A 24,819-nucleotide genomic window follows, 5' to 3' on the forward strand; every position below is an offset into this window, starting at 1 on the left:
AGACTCCCTTTCTGCCTCCCTTGAATTACTGCATTAGCCTCCTAACTTGTCTCTCTGCCTCAACTCTCACTTTTCTTCAACCTGTCATCCTCCTGGTTGCCGGCGTGATCTTTCAAAAATGCACATCTAATTATATCACTTCCATGTATAGTTTTCAATGGCCTCCTAACAATTCCATTTTTAAAACATTAAGCATCTACCAGTCACAAATTATTCCTGTCTCAGGAAATCTCCCAAAAGTACTATTATTACAAGATCTCTAGTTTTGAACCACTTATTCACAGCTACCTGATTTCTAGTCATTCTAAACCATACTTGTGATTTCCTGAATGTGCCATGTTAGTCCCACTATCTAGATTACTACCCTTTTTTCTTTTTTACTTAGCTGACATAGCTATGCATCAAGACTCAGATTAATTAGGAATTAGGAATATTTCCTTTTCCAGCTCTAAGTATGGCTAGAAGTCCCTCTTCAGCAGTCCTTTAGTAGGTACCTTGCCTTATCTCTATAGATAAATATTCTAATTGATGCTTTACTTCTCTCTCTCTAGTCCCAACTGTTGGCATATTAAAGGCAAGGACTATATTTTTCATACCTATTTACCAAACCAAACATAATGCCGGATACATAATAATGATTCAGTGAGTATTTGCTGAATGGCCTAGGAATGGCTTCTCAAGAGACTGTAGGTAAATTCAGTTTATTTGCCAGCACTGCCAGATATTGTAATCATACATACCCTCAATCATTGTCTTTCAAGACTAGCTTAATTCAGTGAGTGCTTTAGTCATCTGTTTCCTTTCTTTTTAGTAATGGATAATTCCTTTTTTAAAAGCATTATTGTGGATATTTCAAGCATAAACAAAAGTAGAATAAAATAATGAACCACTGGTGCCCGTCACCCACCCTTAATAGTTATCAGCATCCTGCTATTCTTGTTTCATCTATATTCCCACTGCTTTTTTTTTTTGCTAAAGTAGTTAAAGCAAAGCCAGCAAATCATATTGTTTTGCCCATAAATAGTTCAGTGTATATCTCTAACTAGATAAAGCATAATGTATTTCTTGCTTTTATTCTAAGTGTATTCTACTTTTTCTTATGCTGTCTACATATCAATTTAGGCATCATAATGATAAGTAACACTGCTACATCCTTTAAAATGTCTACCTATTTTCCTTCAGGCTTTACTTAGGGTTCTTTTTCCCCCTCTCTCTACCTCTGTATATTGAATTATTTTTAATTGTGTTAAAATACACATGACATAAAATTTACCATCTTAACTATTTTTAAGTGTCAAGTTCAGCAGTGTTAAGTACATTCACACTGTTGTGCAATCTCCAGAACTCTTTTTGTCTTGCAAAACTGAAACGCCACACCCATTAAACAACAACTGCCCGTTCCTCCCTCCTCCCAGCCCCTGGCAACTATCCTGCTTTGACTGACTATTCTCGGGATCCCATATAAGTGGAATCAAATATTTGGAAGACAAATACAGTATTTGTCTTTTTGTGACTAGCTTATTTCACTTAACATAATGTCCTCAAGTTTCATCTATGTTGTAGCAGGTGTCAGAATTTCCTTCCTTTTTAAGGCTGAATGACATTCCATTGTACATACACCACATTTTGCTTATCCATTCATCCATCGATGGGCACTTGGGTTGCTTCCACCTTTTGGCTATTGTGAATAATGCTACTATGAACATGGATGTACAAATAACTCTTCAAGACGTTGCTATCAGTTCTTCGGGGAATATACCCAGAAGTGGAATTGCTGGATCATATGGTAATTCTATTTTCAATTTTTTAAGGAACCACCATACTGTTCTCCACATTGACTACACCATTTTACATTCCAACCAACACTGCACAAGGGTTTTAATCTCCCCACATCCTTGCCTACACTTATTATTTTCTGTTTTTTGACAATGGCCATCCTAATGGGTATGGGATGGAATAAACACTTTTAAAATGAACTTTATTTTTTAAAACAGTTTTCTACACATTTTAATGTTATTATACTCTTATTATCACAATTAACAAAATAATTCCTTCATATCATCTAATAAAGAAGGAATTTCTAACATGCTCTTACCATAGTTTTCACTGTATCTCCATCCTTCTGTTTCCTCAAACAGAAGCTTTGGAGCCACCGCTGATTTCACTCTTCTTTTCTCACCCCACATCTAAGTCATTAGAAAATCCCAAAATATATTCAGGATACTTCCCTCCCCCCCTCACTTCTCACCGTTCCGGCAGCTGCCACCACCCTGGTCCAAGCTACCATCCTCTCTCCTAAATTATTTCAGTAGCCTTCTAAGAGATCTCTCTGCCTGTTTACCCTTACCCCTGTTCAATCTGTTCTCAACTCATCAACCAGCATGATCCTCTTAGAGCAAATCTCAGATGTGACACTCCTCAAAGCCTTCCAGTGGCTCCCTGTTTCACACTCAGTAAAAATCAAAATCCTTATAATGTCCTGTGAGGCCTTATGTGAACTAATTCCAAGTTACCTATCTGAGCTCATATTACCTTATATCTTTCCCTTTGTTCATTCTGCTTTAGTCACTTGTCCCACCTTGGTGTTCCTTGAACACACTAACATGCTCCTAGCTCAGGGCCTTTGCACTTACTATTCCCCCTTGCCTAGAACGCTCTTCCCTCTGATTGACTGCTTGACTGCTTGTCTCGTTCCTTAACTCCTTTGACGTGGAAGCTTCACAGGGAGGCCTTCTCTGAACACCTTTTTAAGAACAGAAGTCGGCCCCTCCCCAAAGAATTCTCTATTCCCCTTCCCAGCTTTATTTTCTCCCGTAAATTTTTTATTATCTGACATAGATAGCTTATTTGTTTGCTTATTTTCTGCCTCATAATTAAAGTATAAGCTTCAGATGGATAAGAATTTTTAGATAGAATGTTTGGCAGATAATGCTCAATATGTAATTGCTTAATCAATTCAGTTTATATATCTATACATATTTTTATGGTTGCTCCCCAGATTTGCAGTACAACTTAGAAAGCAATATGAAAGAACGTCCATCTTTCCAAATCAAGAAGCCTGGAGTAAACTGGACAGATGATGAAAAAAGAATCTACAGTGATAAAAAAAAATAGCTGAAACTCAAGAAATATTGCAGTATTTGCTCCCCATCATGAAAAGCACTAAAAATGTGCAAACTACTCAGAGAAAACAGATACTCAATCCAAGAACCAACTTTCAAATCCAACATAAGTCAATACAATTTTGTCATTCTTAGCTATTTAATACATATGCTCTTTTATAAGGAAACAAGGCTTATTAAATTCATTATCCTAAGAAACAAACATAGGCTTTTAAAAATACTGGCAGCTACACCATGTTTGAGAAAGGGAGAAAGGCCCAAAGCCTTAAGAAAACATTGGATATGTGAAGGGGAGTACGTTTTCAGGCCTTATTTGATTGTTTGTTTACATGAAACCACTCATTAATTTGGATCTATGAATAAAGTATGCATTAATAAAGTATGACCACAGCCTGACTTGAAATTTCTTAGGTGTGTTTAAACCTTGTAATCCTAGGGGGCAACCGGAATTAGAAATAATTAACCGGAGCTACTTCAGCTTACTGATATTCAGAGGAAAGCAGGAAGGATAAGACCAGATTTCTTTTCAAGATTATTAAAAAGAACCATCACTAAGGCCAAAAGGAAACTCATATAAATAAAAGTAAGACAATGACAAGCTGAAAACGATAAATATAATACTAATATTATCAACAAATTTTGATGAAGTATTTCTGTGTGCTACACACTATTCTGTGTTTACACACACAAACACATTTTACATTCTACACATAAGGAAATTGAAGTACAAAAGGTTAAGCAATTTGTTCAAGGTCACACAGACAATAGGTAGCAATCGGATTCAACCCTAACTAGACATTTTGACTGCAGAGTCCTTCATCAGCATGCTTTGAGATTTCTCTTCATAATATAAATGAAAAACAGAGGACCAATATATACTTAATATTCAAAGACTGCCTACAAATCAATGATAAAATTATGAATATTTTAATAGGAAAATGGGCAAAGGCTATGAACCAGAAATTCACAAAAGGAAAGAAGAAAAAAATGGCCAATGATCATTTTAAAATGTTCGATCTCACTTAAATCCAAGGAGTGAAAATTAAAACAATAATGAAATTCTCTTCATTTTTGTCTATCAATGGAAGAATTCATTCACTGATTGTTGGAATATAAATGGGTACAATTTCTGGAAGGCAATCCAAAAATATATGAAAAATCCGTAATATCTACGTTCGTTTTGACTAAGAAATTCCCCTTTTAGAAACTGATCCTAAGGAAAAAAACCTAGGAAAGGGCTCGAAGATTTCTGTAGTGATGTTCATTTCAGTATTGCTTATAAGAGCCAAAGAGAAAGAAAAATGAATCTAAATGTCCAACAATAGAAGATTGCTTAAATAAATTATAGTACATCCATAAAGTGAAAGATTATGTAACTATTAAATATATCAGTGTATATTTTAACATGAAACGATGTTCACAATATATAAGTGAATAAAAGCTGCAGACCAGTCTGATTTGGTATGGCTGCATTTATATATGATGTATATATATTTAATGTGTGCATACTGTACATACTCAAACGCATATATACCTAGAAAAAAACTTTGGAAGTACATATTCTCAACAGTGATTATCGTAACCATTGGAAGAGTATTGGCAGAGTATGATACTCCTCTTCCTGATTTTTTTCTAAATTTTTATTAATGCCTATTTCTTTGCTGTATAATCATCAAAGTAATAAAAACTACAAAAATAGGCAATTGGTGGCAGTTTCTAGTGGGATGGGGTAGCTATCATGCTGGAGAAGACAGTGCCTGAAAGAAATTAAATGTAATAGGTCAGCTAATATGAGAGAAGCAAACAGTACAGGCAAACAAGGGATCAAGTATGATAATATCAGCAAAATCAAAAATCAGAAAATGAATAACAAAATACAATGGACCTAGGCAAAGAAACTGAGGAGTTGAGAATCTGGATATAAGCAAGGGGTCTGAGAGGTGACAATTCGGCCATTGCTTGATTTTTAGGCATTATCTTCACAAGAGATTCCTTATATGCTTTGAACCTAGACATGTACTCATTGTGGTCTGGCCGGAACCTGAAGGTATAAATAAATGCTAGTCTTTATTAATTAAGAACTCTTTGGTTACATGTAACAAAATAATTCAAGCTAGCTTAATCAAAAGCATAAATTAGGGTAGGGGGGAAGAATTGTAAGAAAATATAAGGCTATTCATGGAAACAAGGGAGAGAATGAATTCAGGCACGATTCAGGAAAGGCCTGGAACTGGGAATGGAAAGCTATCCGTCTTCAGTCTCTGCTTTTCTCTCTCTGCAGAAAAGTCTTTACACCCCTGACTCACAAATTTGTACCCTACAGCAGTTTCACTTAAAAGACTGACTCACTATCTGTCATTCCCAATTCTAAATTATAGGAAAGATAATCTGACTGGCAACTATTCCAGTGGGTAGAGGTCAAATAGTTGCAAACACGGCTGACTGAAGCCCTTACCCTTGTGGAGCTAGAGGCAGTTCCCAGGAAGGGAAAATTTTGCCTGGGCTGGACACTTTCCAGAAGTATCTAATATAGGTATAGGTGGAAATAAGAAAAATTAGGAAAGCCAAAAGCAAAACCATTCTTAACAGATGATCTCACTACATATTTAACATCATCAAAATTGATATTTTTTGCTCTTACAACTTATTTCTTTATGGCTGCCTTTTCTCTGTTTTCTATATCCTTTACCTGACTGGCTCAACACACTGACATACTATTACATGATTACAGGGTAGAGTAAGAATAAGCAAAGAATGAAAAGATCACACCTTTGCTAAACCATTTTAGGCATCAATCCAAGTTTCGACTAAAGAAAGACTACTTAACTTATTGAAACAGCCTGCAGAATTATCATGCTTAAGGATATAAAATCTGAATATAATTATAAGACTGGAACTTAAACTGTTTTGTTCTTATGTGAAAATTAATAGGGTATATATAGGTGGATTACTAATCAATAGCATATTAGCAAAATGATTTACATCTCTTAAATGTATCTCTGATCAAACATTGGTCAGACGTCAAACATGGAGGAATAAATCTCATGTTTGGTATTCCATCTGGGAATGATGAAAATTCTTGAGAATTTTCAAATTGGAGAGTTTTTTCACTTCCAGGAAGATGAAGTAAAATGTATTTTCCCTACTCTTTCACTAAAAACAATTAAAGACCCTAGACATTACATATAAAACAAACATAAGATAACTTTGAAAGGTAGAGAAAAGAAGGCAGACTAGCTAGGGACCTCAAGAGCCAAAGAATGGTAACACAGTGGTGAGTGGATGGTAACACAGTGGTGAGTGGCCTGGGTTTTCTTTTTGCCTCATATATCCAAGAACTGGAGCTGAAGAAGCCACCAACATAGAAACACCAATGGACACAGACCAAGAAAAAAAGAAAGACAATAAAAGCCTGCATTATACCAAAAGACCTACCAGGAAAAGGATGACCTACCAAAATAGAAAACATTTAGATAAAAACTGCACTACTCCAGCCAAACACTACGGATAAACAGTGGCTCCACTCCCACCCACATAAGCAGAAGCAGAGGGAGAGGTCTAGACTTCCACTCTTATAAGATTATAATGAGGCCTCTCAACCCCCCTTGTAGGTAGTGTCAAAGAAGGGCAAGTACCAAGTCAGGACTTTCATCCCCACTGGCCTGTAAAGACCCCCGCCCCAGGGTGTCATTGGACACCATGTGGGGAGCTTAGACTTCCACACCCACTGGACAAAAATGAGGTGTCTTTCCCCCTCCCCACTATGGTGGTGTCAGAGTAGATCTAGTGGAGAGTCAGAACTTTTACCAATGCCCAGCAGTAATGAGACCACCTCTACCTCAGTATCAGTGGAGGCTACATGGGGAAATGAAACTCCCACACCTGTCCAGCAGGAATGAGAAGCTCCTCCCCTCTGGTGTCAGTGGAGTCCAAGTGGGGAATCTGGGCTTCTGCTTCCATCTGTCAGTAATGAGGTCTCACCCCTGCTACAGCAGAGTTACAAAAAGTCAGCTAAAACAGAAGGTTTAAATAAGATCCAGAGTCTCATAACATAATATGAGAATGTCTATGTTTTAATCAGAAATAAATCATCATACCAAGAACCAGGAAGATTAAAATTGATTAGAAAAAATAATCAGTAAATGCAAACAATGAGATGACAGTGACGATAGAATCTTCTGAAAAAGATTTTTACAACAGTCATGATAAAAAATGCTTCAACAAACACAAACACACTTGAAACAAATGAAAGAAAATATAAAGCCTCAGTGGGGGAAAAAAAAAAGTGGGGGCGGGTAGACAGAGAAGGAAAGAAAGAAATAGAAGGTAATAACCAAAGGGAAATTTTTGAATGGAAAAATACAATAACTGGAATGAAAAGCTCAGTGGCTGAACTCAACAGCACAATTGAGGGGACAGAGGAAAGAATCTATGAACTGGAAGAGATAGAACTACAGAAATAACCCAACCTGAACATCAGAGAGAAAACAGACTGGAAATAAAATGAACAGAGCCTCAGAGACCTGTGGGACTATAAAACAAGATCTAACATTCATATTATCAGAGTCCCAGGAAGAGAGGAGAAAACAGCAAGGCTGAGAAGGTACTCAAAGGTACTCCAAATTTGGCAAGAGACATAAACCTACAGATCAAAAAGCTGAGCAAACCACTAACAGGATAAACCCAAAGAAATCCATGCCAAGATATACCAGATAAAAAAAGTGGTTTTTTGGCTGTGTTGGTCTTTGTTGCTGCACACATCCTTTCTCTAGTTGCGGCGAGCGGGGGCTACTGTTTGTTGCCGTGCACGGGCTTCTTGTTGCAGAGCACAGGCTCTAGGCATGCGGGCTTCAGTAGTTGCAGCACCTGGGCTCAGCAGTTGTGGCTCATGGGCTCTAGAGCGCAGGCTCAGCAGTTGTGGTGCATGGGTTTAGCTGCTCTGCGGCACGTGGGATCTTCCCGGACCAGGGACTGAACCCATGTCCCCTGCATTGGCAGGCAGATCGTACCCACTGCACCACCAGGGAAGTCCAGATACACCAAAATTTAACTTCTGAAAACTAAAGAAAAAGAAAAACTCTTGGAGCAGCCAGAGAAAAATGGCACCTTATTTATAGGGAAAAACAATCTGTCTCATCATAAACTATGGAGGCTATGGAACTTCCCTGGTGGTCCAGTGGTTAAGACTCCACGCTCCCAATGCAAGGGGCCCAGGTTCAATCCCTGGTCAGGGAACTAGATCCCACATGCATGCCACAACTAAGAGTTCACATGCCGCAACTAAGAGTCTGCATGCTGCAATGAAGATCCTGCACATGGCAACAAAGATCCCACGTGCCACAACTAAAACCTGGCACAGCCAAGTACATAAATAAATAAATATTTTTAAAAAACTATGGAGGCTAGAAGAAGTGGCACAATGTTTTCAACTATTGAAAGAAAGAAACTGTCAACCCATAATCCTACACCCAGCAAAAATAAAGGAGAACTCAAGAAATGTTGAGATGAAGGAAAACTAAGAGAATTTTTCACTAAAAGACCTACACTAAAAGAATGGCTGATGGAATTTTTCTCAACAGATAGAAAATAATTAAAGGAGGAACATCAGGAAATAAATAACATACTGAGCAAATGTACAGGTAAATATAATGGGATTTCCTTCTCTTCTTCAGTTTTGTAAAATATTTTGATGGTTGAAGCAAAAATTATAACATTGATATGGTTCTAAATGTATGTAAAGGGAATATTTAAGACAAATATAAATATTAGAAGGTAAAGGGAGATAAAGGGAGGTAAGATATCTACACTTCACTCAAACTGGTAAAATTACACCATGAGATATAAGTTATCCATATGTAATATTTAGAGTAACCACTCAAAAACCTATTCAAAAAGATACACTCAAAAACACTATAGATAAATAAAAATGGAATTCCCTCGAATATTCACGTTATTCACAGGAAGGCAGGAAAAAGAAAACAATGAGAAAAACCTGAGAACAAACAAACAAAACAAAAAGGCAGGCTAACGTCCTAAGATAACAATAACTACATTAAATGTAAATGGCCTAAATATAACAATTAAGAGACAGAGATTAGAAAAGTGAATTTAAAAATATTACCCAGTGATATGCAGTCCACAAGAAACTCATTTCAAATATGACAGTGTAGGCAGGCTGAAAGTATAAGGATAGAAGACAATATATCATGAAAACAATAAATGAAAGCAGGAGTGACTATGTTAATATAAGATGAAGTGGGTTTCAGAGCAAAGAAAATTACCAGAGACAGAGAGGGACATTATACAACGATAAAAAGGTCAACCAACTAAGAACACATAGTGATCTTATATGTGTATGCACAAAACTATAGAACTACAAAATATGTGAAGCAAAAATTGAAAGGAGAAATAGACAGATCCACAAATGATCAAATCACTAGATGGAAATGGAATAAGGATGTAAAAGAATTCAACACCACTGACCAACAAAATCTAATTTGCGTTTATAGTGTACTCCACTCAACAACAGATGAATATATATTCTTTTCAAGTATGCATGCAGCATATATCAAGATAGACTATATCCTGGCCGTAAAACAAGCCTCTACGTATTTAAAAGAATTTAAATCATATAAATCATATTTTTTTTACCACAATGGCATCAAACTAGCAATCAATGCACAAAGATAACAGACAAACTCATGAACACTTGAAAATTATACAACATCCTTATGAACAATTCATGAGTCAATTCATGAGTCTCAAAGGAAATAAAAACATATACTGAAACGAATGAAAATGAAGACAATATATCAAAATTTGTGGGATGCAGCTAAAGCAGGGCTGGGAAGGACATTTATAGAACTAAACACATACATTAAGAGGAAAAATCTCAAACCAATAAGCTCCAACTGTAAGAACCTATAAAAAGAAGAGCAAAATAAACCCAAAGCAAGTAAAAGGAAGGGAATAATAAAGAAATGAAATTCAAAACAGAAAAATGACACACACAGCATGTTCATGGATTAGAAAACCCAACTGAGTAAAGATGTCAGTTCTTCCCAAATTGATATACAAGTTTTATGTAATTTCTATCAAAATCCCAGCAAGATTTTTTGTAGATATAGAAAAGATTATCCTAAAATATATATACAAAGGCATTAAAATAGCAAAAACAATTTTGAAAAAGAAAGATAACATGGAAAGAATCAGTCTATCTGATTTAAAGACCTTTAATATAGCTACAATAATTAAGAGAATATAGTATGGGAAGAGGAACAGACATACACATCAATGGAACCAAATAAAGAACCAAGAAATAGACCCTATGCAAATATCCTTGACTAGTTTTGACAAAAAAGCAAAAGCAACTCAATGGAGCAGAAAAAGCCTGTTTAACCAATCTTGCTGCAGCAATTAAACATCCACAGGCCAAAAAAATGAACCTTGACCTAAACTCATACCTTAAACAAAAAAATAACTCAAAATAGATCATAGAACTTAACTGCACAACATGAACCTATAAAACTTTTAGAAAAAAAGAAAATCTTCAGAATCTAGAGCTGGACAAAAAGCATGATCCATAAAAGAAAACTTGATAAGTTGGAATTTATCAAAATAACAGCGTTTGCCCTTTGAAAGACCCATTAAGAGGAAAAAAAACAAGCTATAATATTGGAAAAAATTTAAAAACAGCCCTCAAACCTAAAATATTAGACTCATGCAAGCTACACAGGATGCTCCCACATAAAAACAGCCATTCAAGACCACAATAGATATTTGCTTCTTCTAAACTCACAGAGTCAGAGGACTATAAGTAAAATGAAGAAGCAGAGGAACCACTCCCAATTAAAATATCAAGAGAATTTACCCTGAAAGAACAATGAAATAGATCTATCTAGTCTATTAGATTCTGAGTTCAAAAAGGAGATAATAAAAATACTGAAGGAATTAAGAAAGGCTATTGATAGAAATGCAGATTACTGTAAAAAGGAACTAGAAACTATAAAGAGTAACCAAGTAAAATTAGAAAATGCATTTGCCAAGACAAAAGCTGAGTTAAAGGCAATAAAATAGCAAACTGAATAATGCAGATGAATAATTGATCTGCAAGATAGAATAATGGAAATCACTCAATCAAAAAGCAGATAGAAAGACAAATTAAAAAAAAGCAGTATACGAGACCCATGGGATAATCTAAAGTGTTCCAATATATGCATAATAGGGATGCCAAAAGGAGAAGAAAGAAAAAAGGGGATCAAAAATGTATTTGAAAAAAATTATGGCTGAACCTTCCTGAAATCTAGAGAAGGAAACAGATATCCAGGTACAGGAAGCACAGAGGGTCCCAAACAAGATGAACACAAACAGACCCACACCAAGACACAGCATAATTAAAATGGCAAAAGTTAAAAGATAAAGAAAAGATTCTAAAGACAGCAAGATAAAAAGAGAACTCAGTTACAAGGAATCTCCCATAAGACTATCAGCTGATTTCTCTGCAGATACTCTGAAGGGAGTGGCATGATATATTCGAAGTCCTGAAAGGGAAAACCCTATAACCTAGGATACTCTACCCAGCAAGATTATAATTTAGAATAGAAGGGATCAGGAATTTCTTAGACAGGAGGACCTTCAAGATGGTGGAGGAGTAAGACATGGAGATCACCTTCCTCCCCACAAATATATCAAAAATACATCTACATGTGGAACAACTCCTACAGAACACCTACTGAATGCTGACAACAGACCTCAGACTTCCCAAAAGGCAAGAAACTCCCCACGTACCTGGGTAGGGCAAAAGAAAAAAGAAAAAACAGAGACAAAAGAATAGGGATGGGACCTGCACCAGTGGGAGGGAGCTGTGAAGGAGGAAAGGTTTCCACACACTAGGAAGCCGCGGGCGGAGCCTGCAGGTGGCGGAAGGGGGGAAGCTTCGGAGCCGCGGAGGAGAGCACAGCAACAAGGGTGCAGAGGGCAAAGCAGATTCCTGCACAGAAGATGGCTGCCAACCAGCACTCACCAGCCCGAGAGGCTTGTCTGCTCACCCGCCAGGGTGGGTGGGGCTGGGAGCTGAGGCTCGGGCTTGGGTCGGATCGCACGGAGAGGACTGGGGTTGGCTGCGTGAACACAGCCCGAAGGGGGCTAGTGCACCACGGCTAGCCGGGAGGGAGTCCGGGAAAAAGTCTGGACCTGCCTAAGAGGCAAGAGACCATTGTTTCAGGGTGCACGAGGAGAGGGGATTCAGAGCACCACCTAAATGAGCTCCAGAGATGGGCGCGAGCCACGGCTATCAGCGCGGACCCCAGAGACGGGTATGAGATGCTAAAGCTGCTGCTGCAGCCACCAAGAAGCCTGTGTGCGAGCACAGGTCACTCTCCACACCTCCCCTCCTGGGAGCCCATGCAGCTCGCCACTGCCAGGGTCCCATGATCCAGGGACAACTTCCCCGGGAGAACACACAGCACACCTCAGGCTGTTACAACAACATACTGGCCTCTGCCACTGCAGGCTTGCCCGGCAGTCCATACCCCTCCCTCCCCCAAGCCTGAGTGAGCCAGAGACCCCTCATCAGCTGCTTCTTTAACCCCGTCCTGTCTGAGTGGGAACAGACGCCTTCAGGCGACCTACATGCAGAAGCGGGCCAAATCCAAAGCTGAGCCCCGGGAGCTGTGAGAACAAAGAACAGAAAGGGAAATCTCTCCCAGCAGGCTCAGGAGCAGCGGATTAAAGCTCCACAATCAACCTGATGTACCCTGCATCTGTGGAATACATGAATAGACAACAAATCATCCCAAAATTCAGGCAGTGGACTTTGGGAGCAATGGTTTTTTTTTTTTCCTTTTTCTCCTTTTGTGAGTGTGTATCTGTATGCTTCTTTGTGTGCTTTTGTCTGTATAGCTTTGCTTTTACCATTTGTCCTAGGGTTCTGTCTGTGCGGTTTTTTGTTCTTTTTTTTTTTTGTATAGTTTTTAGCACTTTTTATCATTGGTGGATTTGTTTTTTGGTTTGGTTGCTCTCTTCTTCCTTTTTTTATTACATTTTATTTTTTCTTATTTTTAATAACTATTTTTTTGTTATTTTTATTATTTTATTTTTCCTCCCTCTCCCTCTCCCTCTCTTTCTTTCTTTCTCCCTTTTATTCTGAGCCGTGTGGATGACAGGGTCTTGGTGCTCCGGCTGGGCATCAGACCTGTGCCTCTGAGGTGAGGGAACTGAGTTCAGGACATTGGTCCACCACAGACGTCCCAGATCCATGTAATATCAAATGGCGAAAACTCTCCCAGAAATATCTATCTCAACACTAAGACCCAGCTACACTCAATGACCAGCCAGCTACAGTGCTGGACACCCCATGCCAAACAACTAGCAAGACAGGAACACAACCCCATGCATTAGCAGAGAGGCTGCCTAAAATCATACTAAGGTCACAGACACCCCAAAACACACCACTGGACGCGGACCTGTCCACCAGAAAGACAAGATCCAGACTCATCCACCAGAATGCAGGCACCAGTCCCCTCCACCAGAAAACCTACACAAGCCACTGAACCAACCTTACCCACTGGGGAGAGAACCAAAAACAATGGGAACTACGAACCTGCAGCCTGTGAAAAGGAGACCCCAAACACAGTATGTTAAGCAAAATGAGAAGACAGAAAAACACACAGCAGATGAAGGACCAAGGTAAAAACCCACCAGACCAAACAAATGAAGAGGAAATAGGCAGTCTACCTAAAAAAGAATTCAGAGTAAAGATAGTAAAGATGATCAAAAATCTTGGAAATAGAATGGAGAAACTACAAGAAATGTTTAACAAGGACCTAGAAGAACTAAAGAGCAAACAAACAGTGATGAACAACACAATAAATGAAATTAAAAATTCTCTAGAAGGAATCAATATCAGAATAACTGAGGCAGAAGAACAGATAAGTGACCTAGAAGATAAAATAGTAGAAATAACTACCGCAGAAGAGAACAACGAAAAAAGAATGAAAAGAATTGAGGACAGTCTCACAGACCTCTGGGACAACATTAAAAACACCAACATTTAAATTATAGGGGTCCCAGAAGAAGAAGAGAAAAAAACGGGGCTCAAAAAATATTTGAAGAGATTACAGTTGAAAACTCCCCTAATATGGGAAAGGAAATAGTCAATCAAGTCCAGGAAGTGCAGAGAGTCCCATACAGAATAAATCCAAAGAGAAACACGCCAAGACACATATTAATCAAACTATCAAAAATTAAATACAAAAAAAAATATTAAAAGCAGCAAGTGAAAAGCAACAAATAACATAAAAGGGAATCCCCATAAGGTTAACAACTGATCTTTCAGCAGACACTCTGCAAGACAGAAGGGACTAGCAGGACATATTTAAAGTGATGAAAGGGGAAAAACCTACAACCAAGATTACTCTACCCAGCAAGGATCTCATTCAGATTCGATGGAGAAATTAAAACCTTTACAGACAAGCAAAAGCTAAGAAAATTCAGCACCACCAAACCAGCTTTACAACAAATGCTAAAGGAACTTCTCTAGGCAGGAAACACAAGAGAAGGAAAAGACCTACAAAAACAAACCCAAAACAATTAAGAAAATGGGAATAGGAATATACATATCAATAATTACCAATAATTATATTGGTGATTATGTTACTTACCAATTAATTGGTAATTATACTAATTATTAATTAACTGTATTACCAATTGATTGGTAATCAATAATTATCAATAACTGTATTGTAATGAAATACAAATGGATTAAATGCTCCAACCAAAAGACATAGACTGGCTGAATGGATACAAAAACAAGACCCGTATATATGCTGCCTACAAGAGACCGACCTCAGACCTAGGGACACATACAGACTGAAAGTGAGGGGATGGAAAAAGATATTCCATGCAAATGGAAATCAAAAGAAAGCTGGAGTAGCAATTCTCATAGACAAAATTGACTTTACAACACTATTACAAGAGACAAAGAAGGACACTACATAATGATCAAGGGATCAATACAACAAGAAGATAAAACAATTGTAAATATTTATGCACACAACATAGGAGCACCTCAATACATAAGGCAAATGCTAACAACCATAAAAGGGGAAATCGACAGTAACACAATCATAGTAGGGGACTTTAACACCCCACTTTCACCAATGGACAGAGCATCCAAAATGAAAATAAATAAGGAAACACAAGCTTTATATGACATATTAAACAAGATGGACTTAACTGATATATAAAGGACATTCCATCCAAAAACAACAGAATACACATTCCTCTCAAGTGCTCATGGAACATTCTCCAGGATAGGTCATATCTTGGGTCACAAATCAAGCCTTGGTAAATTTAAGAAAACTGAAATAGTATCAGGTATCCTTTCTGCCCACAATGCTATGAGACTAGATATCAATTATAGGAAAAAAACTAAAAAATACAAACACATGGAGGCTAAAAAATACACTACTAACTAACCAAGAGATCACTGAAGAAATCAAAGAGGAAATCAAAAAATACCTAGAAACAAATGACAATGAAAACACGATGACCCAAAACCTATGGGATGCAGCAAAAGCAGTTCTAAGAGGGAAGTTCATAGCAATACACTCGTACCTCAAGAAACAAGAAAGATCTCAAAAAAACAACCAACTTACACCTAAAACAATGAGAGAAAGAAGAACAAAAACAGCCTCAAAGTTAGCAGAAGGAAAGAAACTATAAAGATCAGATTAGAAATAAATGAAAAAGAAATGAAGGAAATGATAGCAAAGATCAATAAAACTAAAAGCTGGTTCTTTCAGAAGATAAACAAAATTGATAAACCATTAGCCAGACTCATCAAGAAAAAAAGAGAGAAGATTCAAATCACAGAATTAGAAATGAAAAAGGACAAGTAACAACTGACACTACAGAAATACAAAGGATCATGAGAGATTACTACAAGCAACTATATGCCAATAAAATGGACAACCTGGAAGAAATGGACAAATTCTTAGAAAAGCACCACCTTCCAAAACTGAACCAGGAAGAAACAGAAAATATAAACACACCATTCACAAGCACTGAAATTGACACTGTGATTAAAAATCTTCTAACAAACAAAAGCCCAGGACCAGATGGCTTCACAGGCAAATCCTATCAAACATTTAGAGAAGAGCTAACACCTAACCTTCTAAAACTCTTCCAAAATATAGAAGAGGGAAGAACACTCCCAAACTCATTCTATGAGGCCACCATCACCCTGATATGAAAACCAGACAAAGATGTCACAAAGAAAGAAAACTACAGGCCAATATCACTGATGAACATAGATGCAAAAATCCTCCACAAAATATTAGCAAACAGAATCCAAGAGCACACTGAAAGGATCATACACCATGATTAAGTGGGGTTTATTCCAGGAATGCAAGGATTCTTCAATATATGCAAATCAATCAATGTGATACACCGTATCAACAAATGGAACGATAAAAACCATAAGATAATCTCAACAGATGAAGAAAAAGCTTTTGACAAAATTTAACAACTATTTATGATAAAAACCCTCCAGAAAGTAGGCATAGAGGGAACTTACCTCAATATAATAAAGACCATATATGACAAACCCACAGCCAACATCGTTCTCAATGGTGAAAAACTGAAACCATTTCCACTAAGATCAGGAACAAGACAAAGTTGCCCACTCTCACCACTATTATTCAACATAGTTTTGGAAGTCTTAGCCACAGCAATCAGAGAAGAAAAAGAAATAAAAGGAATCCAAATCGGAAAAGAAGAAGTAAAACTGTCACTGTTTGCAGATGACATGATACTACACATAGAGAATCCTAAAGATGCTACCAGAAAACTACGAGAGCTAATCAATGAATTTTGTAAAGTAGGAGGGTACAAAATTAATGCACAGAAATCTCTTGCATTCCTATACACTAATGATGATATATCTGAAAGAGAAATTAGGTAAACCCTCCCATTTACCACTGCAACAAAAAGAATAAAATACCTGGGAATAACCCTACCTAAGGAGACAAAAGATCTGTATGCAGAAAACTATAAGACACTGATGAAAGAAATTAAAGATGACACAAACAGATGGAGAGATATACCATGTTCTTGGATTGGAAGAATCAACATTGTGAAAATGACTCTACTACCCAAAGCAATCTACAGATTCATACAATCCCTATCAAACTACCAATGGCATTTTTCACAGAACTAGAACAAAAAATTTCACAATTTGTATGGAAACACAAAAGACCCCGAATAGCCAAAGCAATCTTGAGAAAGAAAAACGGAGCTGGAGGAATCAGGCTCCCTGACTTCAGACTATACTCCAAAGCTAAAATAATCAGACAGTATGGTACTGGCACAGAAACAGAAATACAGAACTGGATAGAGAGCCCAGAGATAAACCCACACACATATGGTCACCTTATCTTTGATAAAGGAGGCAAGAATATACAGTGGAGAAAAGACAGCCTCTTCTATAAGTGGTGCTAGGAAAACTGGACAGCTACATGTAAAAGAATGAATTTAGAACACTCCCTAACACCATGCACAAAAATAAACTCAAAATGGATTAGAGACCTAAACGTAAGACCAGACACTATAAAACTCTTAGAGGAAAACATAGGCAGAACACTCTATAACATAAATCACAGCAAGATCCTTTCTGACCCACCTCCTAGACAAATGGAAATAAAAACAAAAATAAGCAAATGGGACCTAATGAAACATAAAAGCTTTTGCACAGCAAAGGAAAACATAAACAAGACCAAAAGACAACCCTCAGAATGGGAGAAAATATTTGCAAATGAAGCAACTGACAAAGGATTAATCTCCAAAATTTACAAGCAGCTCATGCAGCTCAATATCAAAAAAGCAAACAACCCAATCCAAAAATGGGCAGAAGACCTAAACAGACATTTCTCCAAAGAAGATATACAGATAGCCAACAAACCCATGAAAGAATGCTCAACATCACTAATCATTAGAGAATTGCAAATCAAAACTACAATGAGGTATCAACTCACACCGGTCAGAATGGCCATCATCAAAAAATCTACTAACAATAAGTGCTGGAGAGGGTGTGGAGAAAAGGGAACCCTCTTCCACTGTTGGTGGGAATGTAAATTGATACAGCCACTATGGAGTACAATATGGAGGTTCCTTATAAAACTAAAAATAGAACTACCATAGCAATCCCAATACTGGGCACATACCCTGAGAAAACCGTAATTCAAAGAGTCATGTACCACAATATTCATGCAGCTCTATTTACAATAGCCAGGGCATGGAAGCAACCTAAGTGTCCATCAACAGATGAATGGATAAAGAAGATGTGTGGCACGTATATACAATGGAATATTACTCAGCCATAAAAAGAAACGAAATTGAGTTATTTGTAGTGAGGTGGATGGACCTAGAGTCTGTCATACAGAGTGAAGTAAGTCAGAAAAACAAATACCATATGCTAACACATATATATGGAATCTAAAAAAAAAAAAGGTTCTAAAGAATCTAGGGGCAGGACAGGAATAAAGATGCAAACATAAAGAATGGACTTGACATGGGGAGGGGGAAGGATAAGCTGGGATGAAGTGAGAGAGTGGCATTGACATATATAAATACCAAATGTAAAATAGATAGCTAGTGGGAAGCAGCCTCATAGCACAGGGGGATCAGCTCAGTGCTTTGTGACCACCTAGAGGGGTGGGATAGGGAGGGTGGGAGAGAGACGCAAGAGGGAGGGGATATGGGGGTATATGTATGCATGTAGCTGATTCACTTTGTCATAAGCAGAAATTAACACAACATTGTAAAGCAATTATACCAATAAAGATGTTAAAAGAAAGAAAGAAAAATTTAAAATCCAAAGGGGGAAAAAAAATTTCTGAGACAGGCAAAAATTAGAATAATACTAAACCTATGCTAAAAGAAATATTGAAAGACCTTCTCTAAATAGAAAAGAAGTAAGAATCTATAGGAAAGAGATAAACACAACTAGAAAATAAATCACTTAAATAAGCCAGTATACAGATTAAATAGAAAAAAATTTTTTTAATTTGTATATGTGAAAGTGATTATAACTACAATGAATAGCAAAAGGATCAATATGAAGATGTAAGAGGACATCAAAATCATAGAATGTGGGGGAGAGAAGTAAGAAAATGTAGATTTTTTCTGAGATTGTATTTGAGCCTATATGACTACCAGTCTAAAGCAAGTAGATATAGTAATGGGTTAACATTCTTGAAAATCAGGGTAACCACAAATCAAAAACATAAAATATATTCACAAAAACCAAAAAGAATAGAGCAAAAGCATAATATAAAAGAAAACAATCAAACCCCAAAAGGAAAAACAAAAAGAAAAAGAAAGGAATAAAGAAGAAATACAAAATCAACTGGAAAACAAGGTTTAAAATGGCAGTAAATTCATAACTATCAATAATTACCTTAGGGACTTCCCTGGTCGTCCAGTGGTAAAGAATCGCCTTCCAATGCAGGGGACGTGGGTTTGATCGCTAGTCAGAGAACTAAGATCCCACATGCCGCAGGGCAACTAAGCCCACGCACCACAACTACTGAGCTCCTGGGCCTCAACTAGAGAGCCTGCGTGCCGCAAACTACAGAGCCCATGCACTCTCGAACCCGCGCGCCACAACTACAGAGCCCACTCACCCTGGAGCCTGCATGCCATAACTAGAGAGAGAAAACCTGCACGCCACAACTAGTGAGAAGCCTGCGTGCCACAACGAAAGATCCCACGTGCCTCAACGAAGATCCCGCATGCCGCCAAAAATAAATAAATAATAGAAAATCTTTTTTAAAAGTAGCTTAAATGTCAATAGACTAAATGCTCCAATCAAAAGACACAGAGTGGCAGACTGAATAATAAAACATAACCTATAATATGCTGCCTACAAAAGCTCACTTTAGGGTGAAAGACACACACAGATTAAAGTGAGGTGATGGAAAAGGAAATTTCATGTAAATGGAAATGACAAGAAAACAAGGGTAGCAATACTCATATCAGACAAAATAGACTTTAAAACAAAGGCTATAAAGAAAGGCAATAAAGGACATTATATAATGATAAAGGGATCAATACAAGAAGAGGATATTGCACTCTTTAACATACATGCACCCTACATAGGAGCACCTAAATACATAAAACAAATACTAACAGACATAAAGTAAGAAATTGACAGGGATACAATAATAATAGGATACTTTAATACCCCACTGCCATCAATGGACATATCTTCCAAACATCAAACCAATAAGGCAACAGAGATTCTAAATGATACAGTAGAACAGTTAGACATAATTGACATTTTCAGGACATTACATCCAAACACACACACACACACACACACACACACACACACAGAATACACATTCTTTTCAAGTGCACATGGAACATTCTCCAGGACTGACCACATACTAGGATACAAAACAAGGCTCAACAAATTTAAGAGGATAGAAATTATTTCAAGCATCTTTTCTGACCACAATGGTATGAAACTAGAAATCAACCACAGAAAGAAATGAGAAAGAAACAATTACATGGAGACTAAACAACATGCTACAAAAGAAACCAATGGGTCAACAATGAAATCAAATAGGTATTTTTAAAATACCTTGAGACAAATTACAATGAAAACACAACCATACGAAATCTATGGGATGCAGCAAAAGCAGTCTTTAGAGGGAAGTTCATTGCAATATAGGCCTTCCTCAGAAAACAAGAAAAATCAGGAAAAATGATCAAATAAACACCTATCCTATTACCTAAAAGAATTAGAAAAAAGAGGAACAAACAAAACCTAAAAGTCAGCAAAAGAAAGAGAATAATAAAGACCAGAGAGGAAATAAATAAAATAGAAACAAAAAAGAAAAAAAAAATCAATAAAACCAAGAGCTGGTTATTTGAAAAGGTAAACAAAACTGACAAACCTCTGGCCACGCTCACCAAGAAGAAAAGAGAGAGGACCCAAATAAACAAAATAAGAAATGAAAGAGGAGAAATAACAACTGATACCACAGAAATACAAAGAAACCATAAATGAATACTATAAACAATTGTATGCCAACAAATTGGACAACCTAGAAAAAAATGGACAAGTCCATAGAAACATACAGCCCACCACAACTGAATCAAGAAGAAATAGATAGGAATTCCCTGGTGGTCCAGTGGTTAGAACTTGGTGCTATCACTTCGACATGTGGGCCCAAGTTTGATCCCTGGTTGGGGAACTAAGATCCCACAAGCTGCACTGTGTGGCCAAAAAAAAAAAAAAAGGAAGAAGAAGAAGAAATCAAAAGTCCAGGACCAGATGGCTTCAGAGGGGAATTCTACCAAATGTACAAAGAAGAACTTACACTGATCCTTCTCAAACTCTTCCAAAAGATCAAAGAGGATGGATCAGTTCCAAAGTCATTCTATGAAGCCACCATCACCCTAATACCAAAACCAGACAAAGACACTACTGAAAAAGAACATTATAGGACAATATCTTTGATGAATGTAGATGCAAAAATCCTCAACGAAATATCAGCAAACAAATCCAACAACACATAAAAAATGTCATACACCATAATCAAGCTACATTCATCCCAGGGTCACAAGGAGGGTTCAACATATACAAATCAATCAATGTGATACACGACATCAACAAAAGAAAAGACAAAAGCACACGATCATCTCAATAGATGCAGAAAAATCATTTGATAAAATTCAACATCCATTCATGATAGAAACTCTCACCAAAGTGGTACAAAGCGAACATATCTCAACATAATAAAAGCCATTTATGATAAACCCAAGCCAATATAATACTCAACGGTGAAAAGCTGAAAGCCTTCCTGTTAAAATCTGAAACAAGACAAGGATGCCCACTCTCACCACTTCTATTCAACATAATAGTGGAAGTCCTAGTCACAGCAATCAGACAAGAAATAAAAGATATTCAAATTGGAAAGGAAGAGGTAAAATTGTCATTATATGCAAGATGACATGCTACTATATATAGAAAACCCTAAAGACTCCACACAAAAACTATTAGAACTGATAAACAAATTCAACAAGGTAGCAGGATACAAGATTAACATACAGAAATCGGTTGCATTTCTTTACACTAACAATGAAGTACCAGAAGTAAAAAAAAAAAACCCATTTAGAATCACATCAAAAAAAAAAAAAAATACATAGGAATAAACCTGACCAAGAAGAAGAAAGACCTATACACTGAGAACTATAAAACATAGATAAAGGGAACTGAAGATGATTCAAAGCAATGGAAAAATATTCCATGCTCTTGGATTGGAAGAATTCATATTGTTAAAATGGCCATACTACCCAAAGCAATTTACAGATTTAATGTGATGTCTATCAAATTACTCATGACATTTTTGACAAAACTAGGACAAATAATCCTAAAATTTATATGGAACCATAAAAGACCCAGACTTGCCAAAGCAATCCTGTGGATAAAGAACAAAGCTGGAGGTACTGCCTTCCCAGACTTCAGACAATACTACAAAGCTACAGTTATCAAAACAGTATGGTATTGGCACAAAAACATACATATGAATCAATAGAAAAGAGAGCCCAGAAATAAATCTATACACCTAGGGTCAATTAATCTTCAACAAAGGAGGCAAGAATATACAATGGAGAAAAGACAGTCTCTTTAGCAAGTGGTGTTGGGAAAGCTGGAGAGCCAAATGTAAATCAATGAAGTTAGAACACTCCCTCATACCCTACACAAAAATAAACTCAAAATGGCTTAAAGACTTAAATATAAGACAATGACACCATAAAACTACTAGAAGAGAACAAAGGCCAAACATTCTCTGACATAAAATTGTAGCAATGTTTTCTTAGGTCAGTCTCCCAAGGCAATAGAAATAAAAGCAAAAATAAACAATGGGACTTAAACTTATCAGCTTTTGTACAGCAAAGGAAACAATGAACAAAAAGACAACATGCAAACTGGGAGAAAATATTTGCAAATGATGCAACCAACAAGGGCTTAATTTCCAAAATATACAAACATCTCATACAGCTCAATATCAAAAAAACAACCAAATCAAAAAATGTGCAGAAAACCTGAATAGACATTTCTCCAAAGAAAACATACAGATGGCCAATAAGCACATGAAAAGATGCTCAACTATGCTATTAGAGAAATGCAAATCAAAAGCACAATGAGGTATTACCTCACACCAGTTAGAATGGCCATCATTTAAAAGTCTACAAATAATAAAACACAGATGAACAATACAATAACTGAAATTAAAAATAGACTAGAAGGAAGCAATAGCAGAATAACTGAGGCAGAAGAACAGATAAATGACCTAGAAGACAGAATGGTGGAAATCTCTGCCATGGAACAGAATAAAGAAAAAAGAACAAAAAGAAATGAGGACAGCCTCAAAGACCTCTGGGACAATATTAAATGCACCAACATTTGAATTATAGGGGTCCCAAAAGAAGAAGAAAAAGAGAAAGGGCCCGAGAAAATATTTGATGAAATTATAGTCAAAAACCTCCCTAACACGGGAAAGGAAATAGTCACCCAAGTCCAGGAAGCACGGAGAGTCCCATACAATATAAACCCAAGGAGGAACACACCAAGACACATACTAATCAAAAAAGCCTACAAATAATAAATGCTGGAGAAGGTGTGGAGAAAACAGGAACTCTCCTACACTGTTGGTGGGAATGTAAATTGGTGCAGCCACAATGGAAAACAGTATGGAGGTTCCTTAAAAAACTAAAAATTGAGCTGCCATATGATCCAGCAATCTCACTCCTGGGCATATATCCAGAGAAAAGTCTAATTTGAAAAGATACATGCACCCCAATATTCAGAGCAACACTATTTAAAACAGCCAAGACATGGAAGCAACCCAATGTCCATCAATAGATGAATGGATAAAGGAGATGTGGTACATATATACAATGGAATATTACTCAGCCATAAAAATCATGAAATAATGCCATTTGCAGCAACATGGATGGATCTACAGATTATCATACTAAGTGAAGTCAGGAAGAGTAAGACAAATACCATGTGATATCACTTATATGTAGAATCTAAAATGATACAAATGAAAGAGAACTAGAGTCACAGACACAGAAAACAAACTTACGGTTGCCAAAGTGGAAAGGGAGTGGGGGAGAGATAAATTAGGAGTTTGAGATTAGCAGATACAAACTACTATATATAAAATAAATAAACAATAAGGTCCTACTGTATAGCACAAGGAACTATATTCAATATTCTGTAATAAACCATAATAAAAAAGATTAAAACAATATATATATGTATAACTGAATCACTTTCTGTGCACCAGAAACTAACACACTGTAAATCAACTATACTTCAATTTAAAAAATAAAAATAAAATAATAATAAAAAAATAACATAAAACACACAAGTAGGAAAAAAATCTCAACAGTAAGAAAACAAATAGTTCATTTAGAAAATGGGCAAAAGACATGAATTGATATTTCACCATACAGAATATACAGATGGCACATAAGCCATGAAAAGATGTTCCACATCATTAGCCATTAGGGAAATGCAATTAAAACCACAATGAGATATCACCACACTCGTATCAGAATGGCTATAATAAAAAATAGTGAGCACCAAATGCCGATGAGGATGCAAAGAAACCGGGTT

The 24,819-nt window shown here is 36.8% G+C and overlaps 2 protein-coding genes across 5 annotated transcripts in view; one reads left to right on the forward strand and one right to left on the reverse strand.

Moving 5' to 3' along the window:
* AGBL3 (AGBL carboxypeptidase 3) overlaps window positions 1–3,504 on the forward strand; it is a 97,887-nt gene extending 94,383 nt beyond the window's left edge. Inside the window, 2 exon segments of the mRNA XM_073809963.1 lie at window positions 2,999–3,102; window positions 3,105–3,504. Coding sequence (XP_073666064.1) covers window positions 2,999–3,102; window positions 3,105–3,257 — 257 coding nt within the window. The 3' untranslated portion in view covers window positions 3,258–3,504.
* Window positions 1–24,819, reverse strand: part of CYREN (cell cycle regulator of NHEJ) — a 98,815-nt gene that overhangs the window by 48,569 nt on the left and 25,427 nt on the right. The window lies entirely within an intron of this gene.

The sequence above is a fragment of the Tursiops truncatus genome, chromosome 9 (assembly GCF_011762595.2).
Source record: "Tursiops truncatus isolate mTurTru1 chromosome 9, mTurTru1.mat.Y, whole genome shotgun sequence".
NCBI classification, from domain to species: Eukaryota; Metazoa; Chordata; class Mammalia; order Artiodactyla; family Delphinidae; genus Tursiops; species Tursiops truncatus.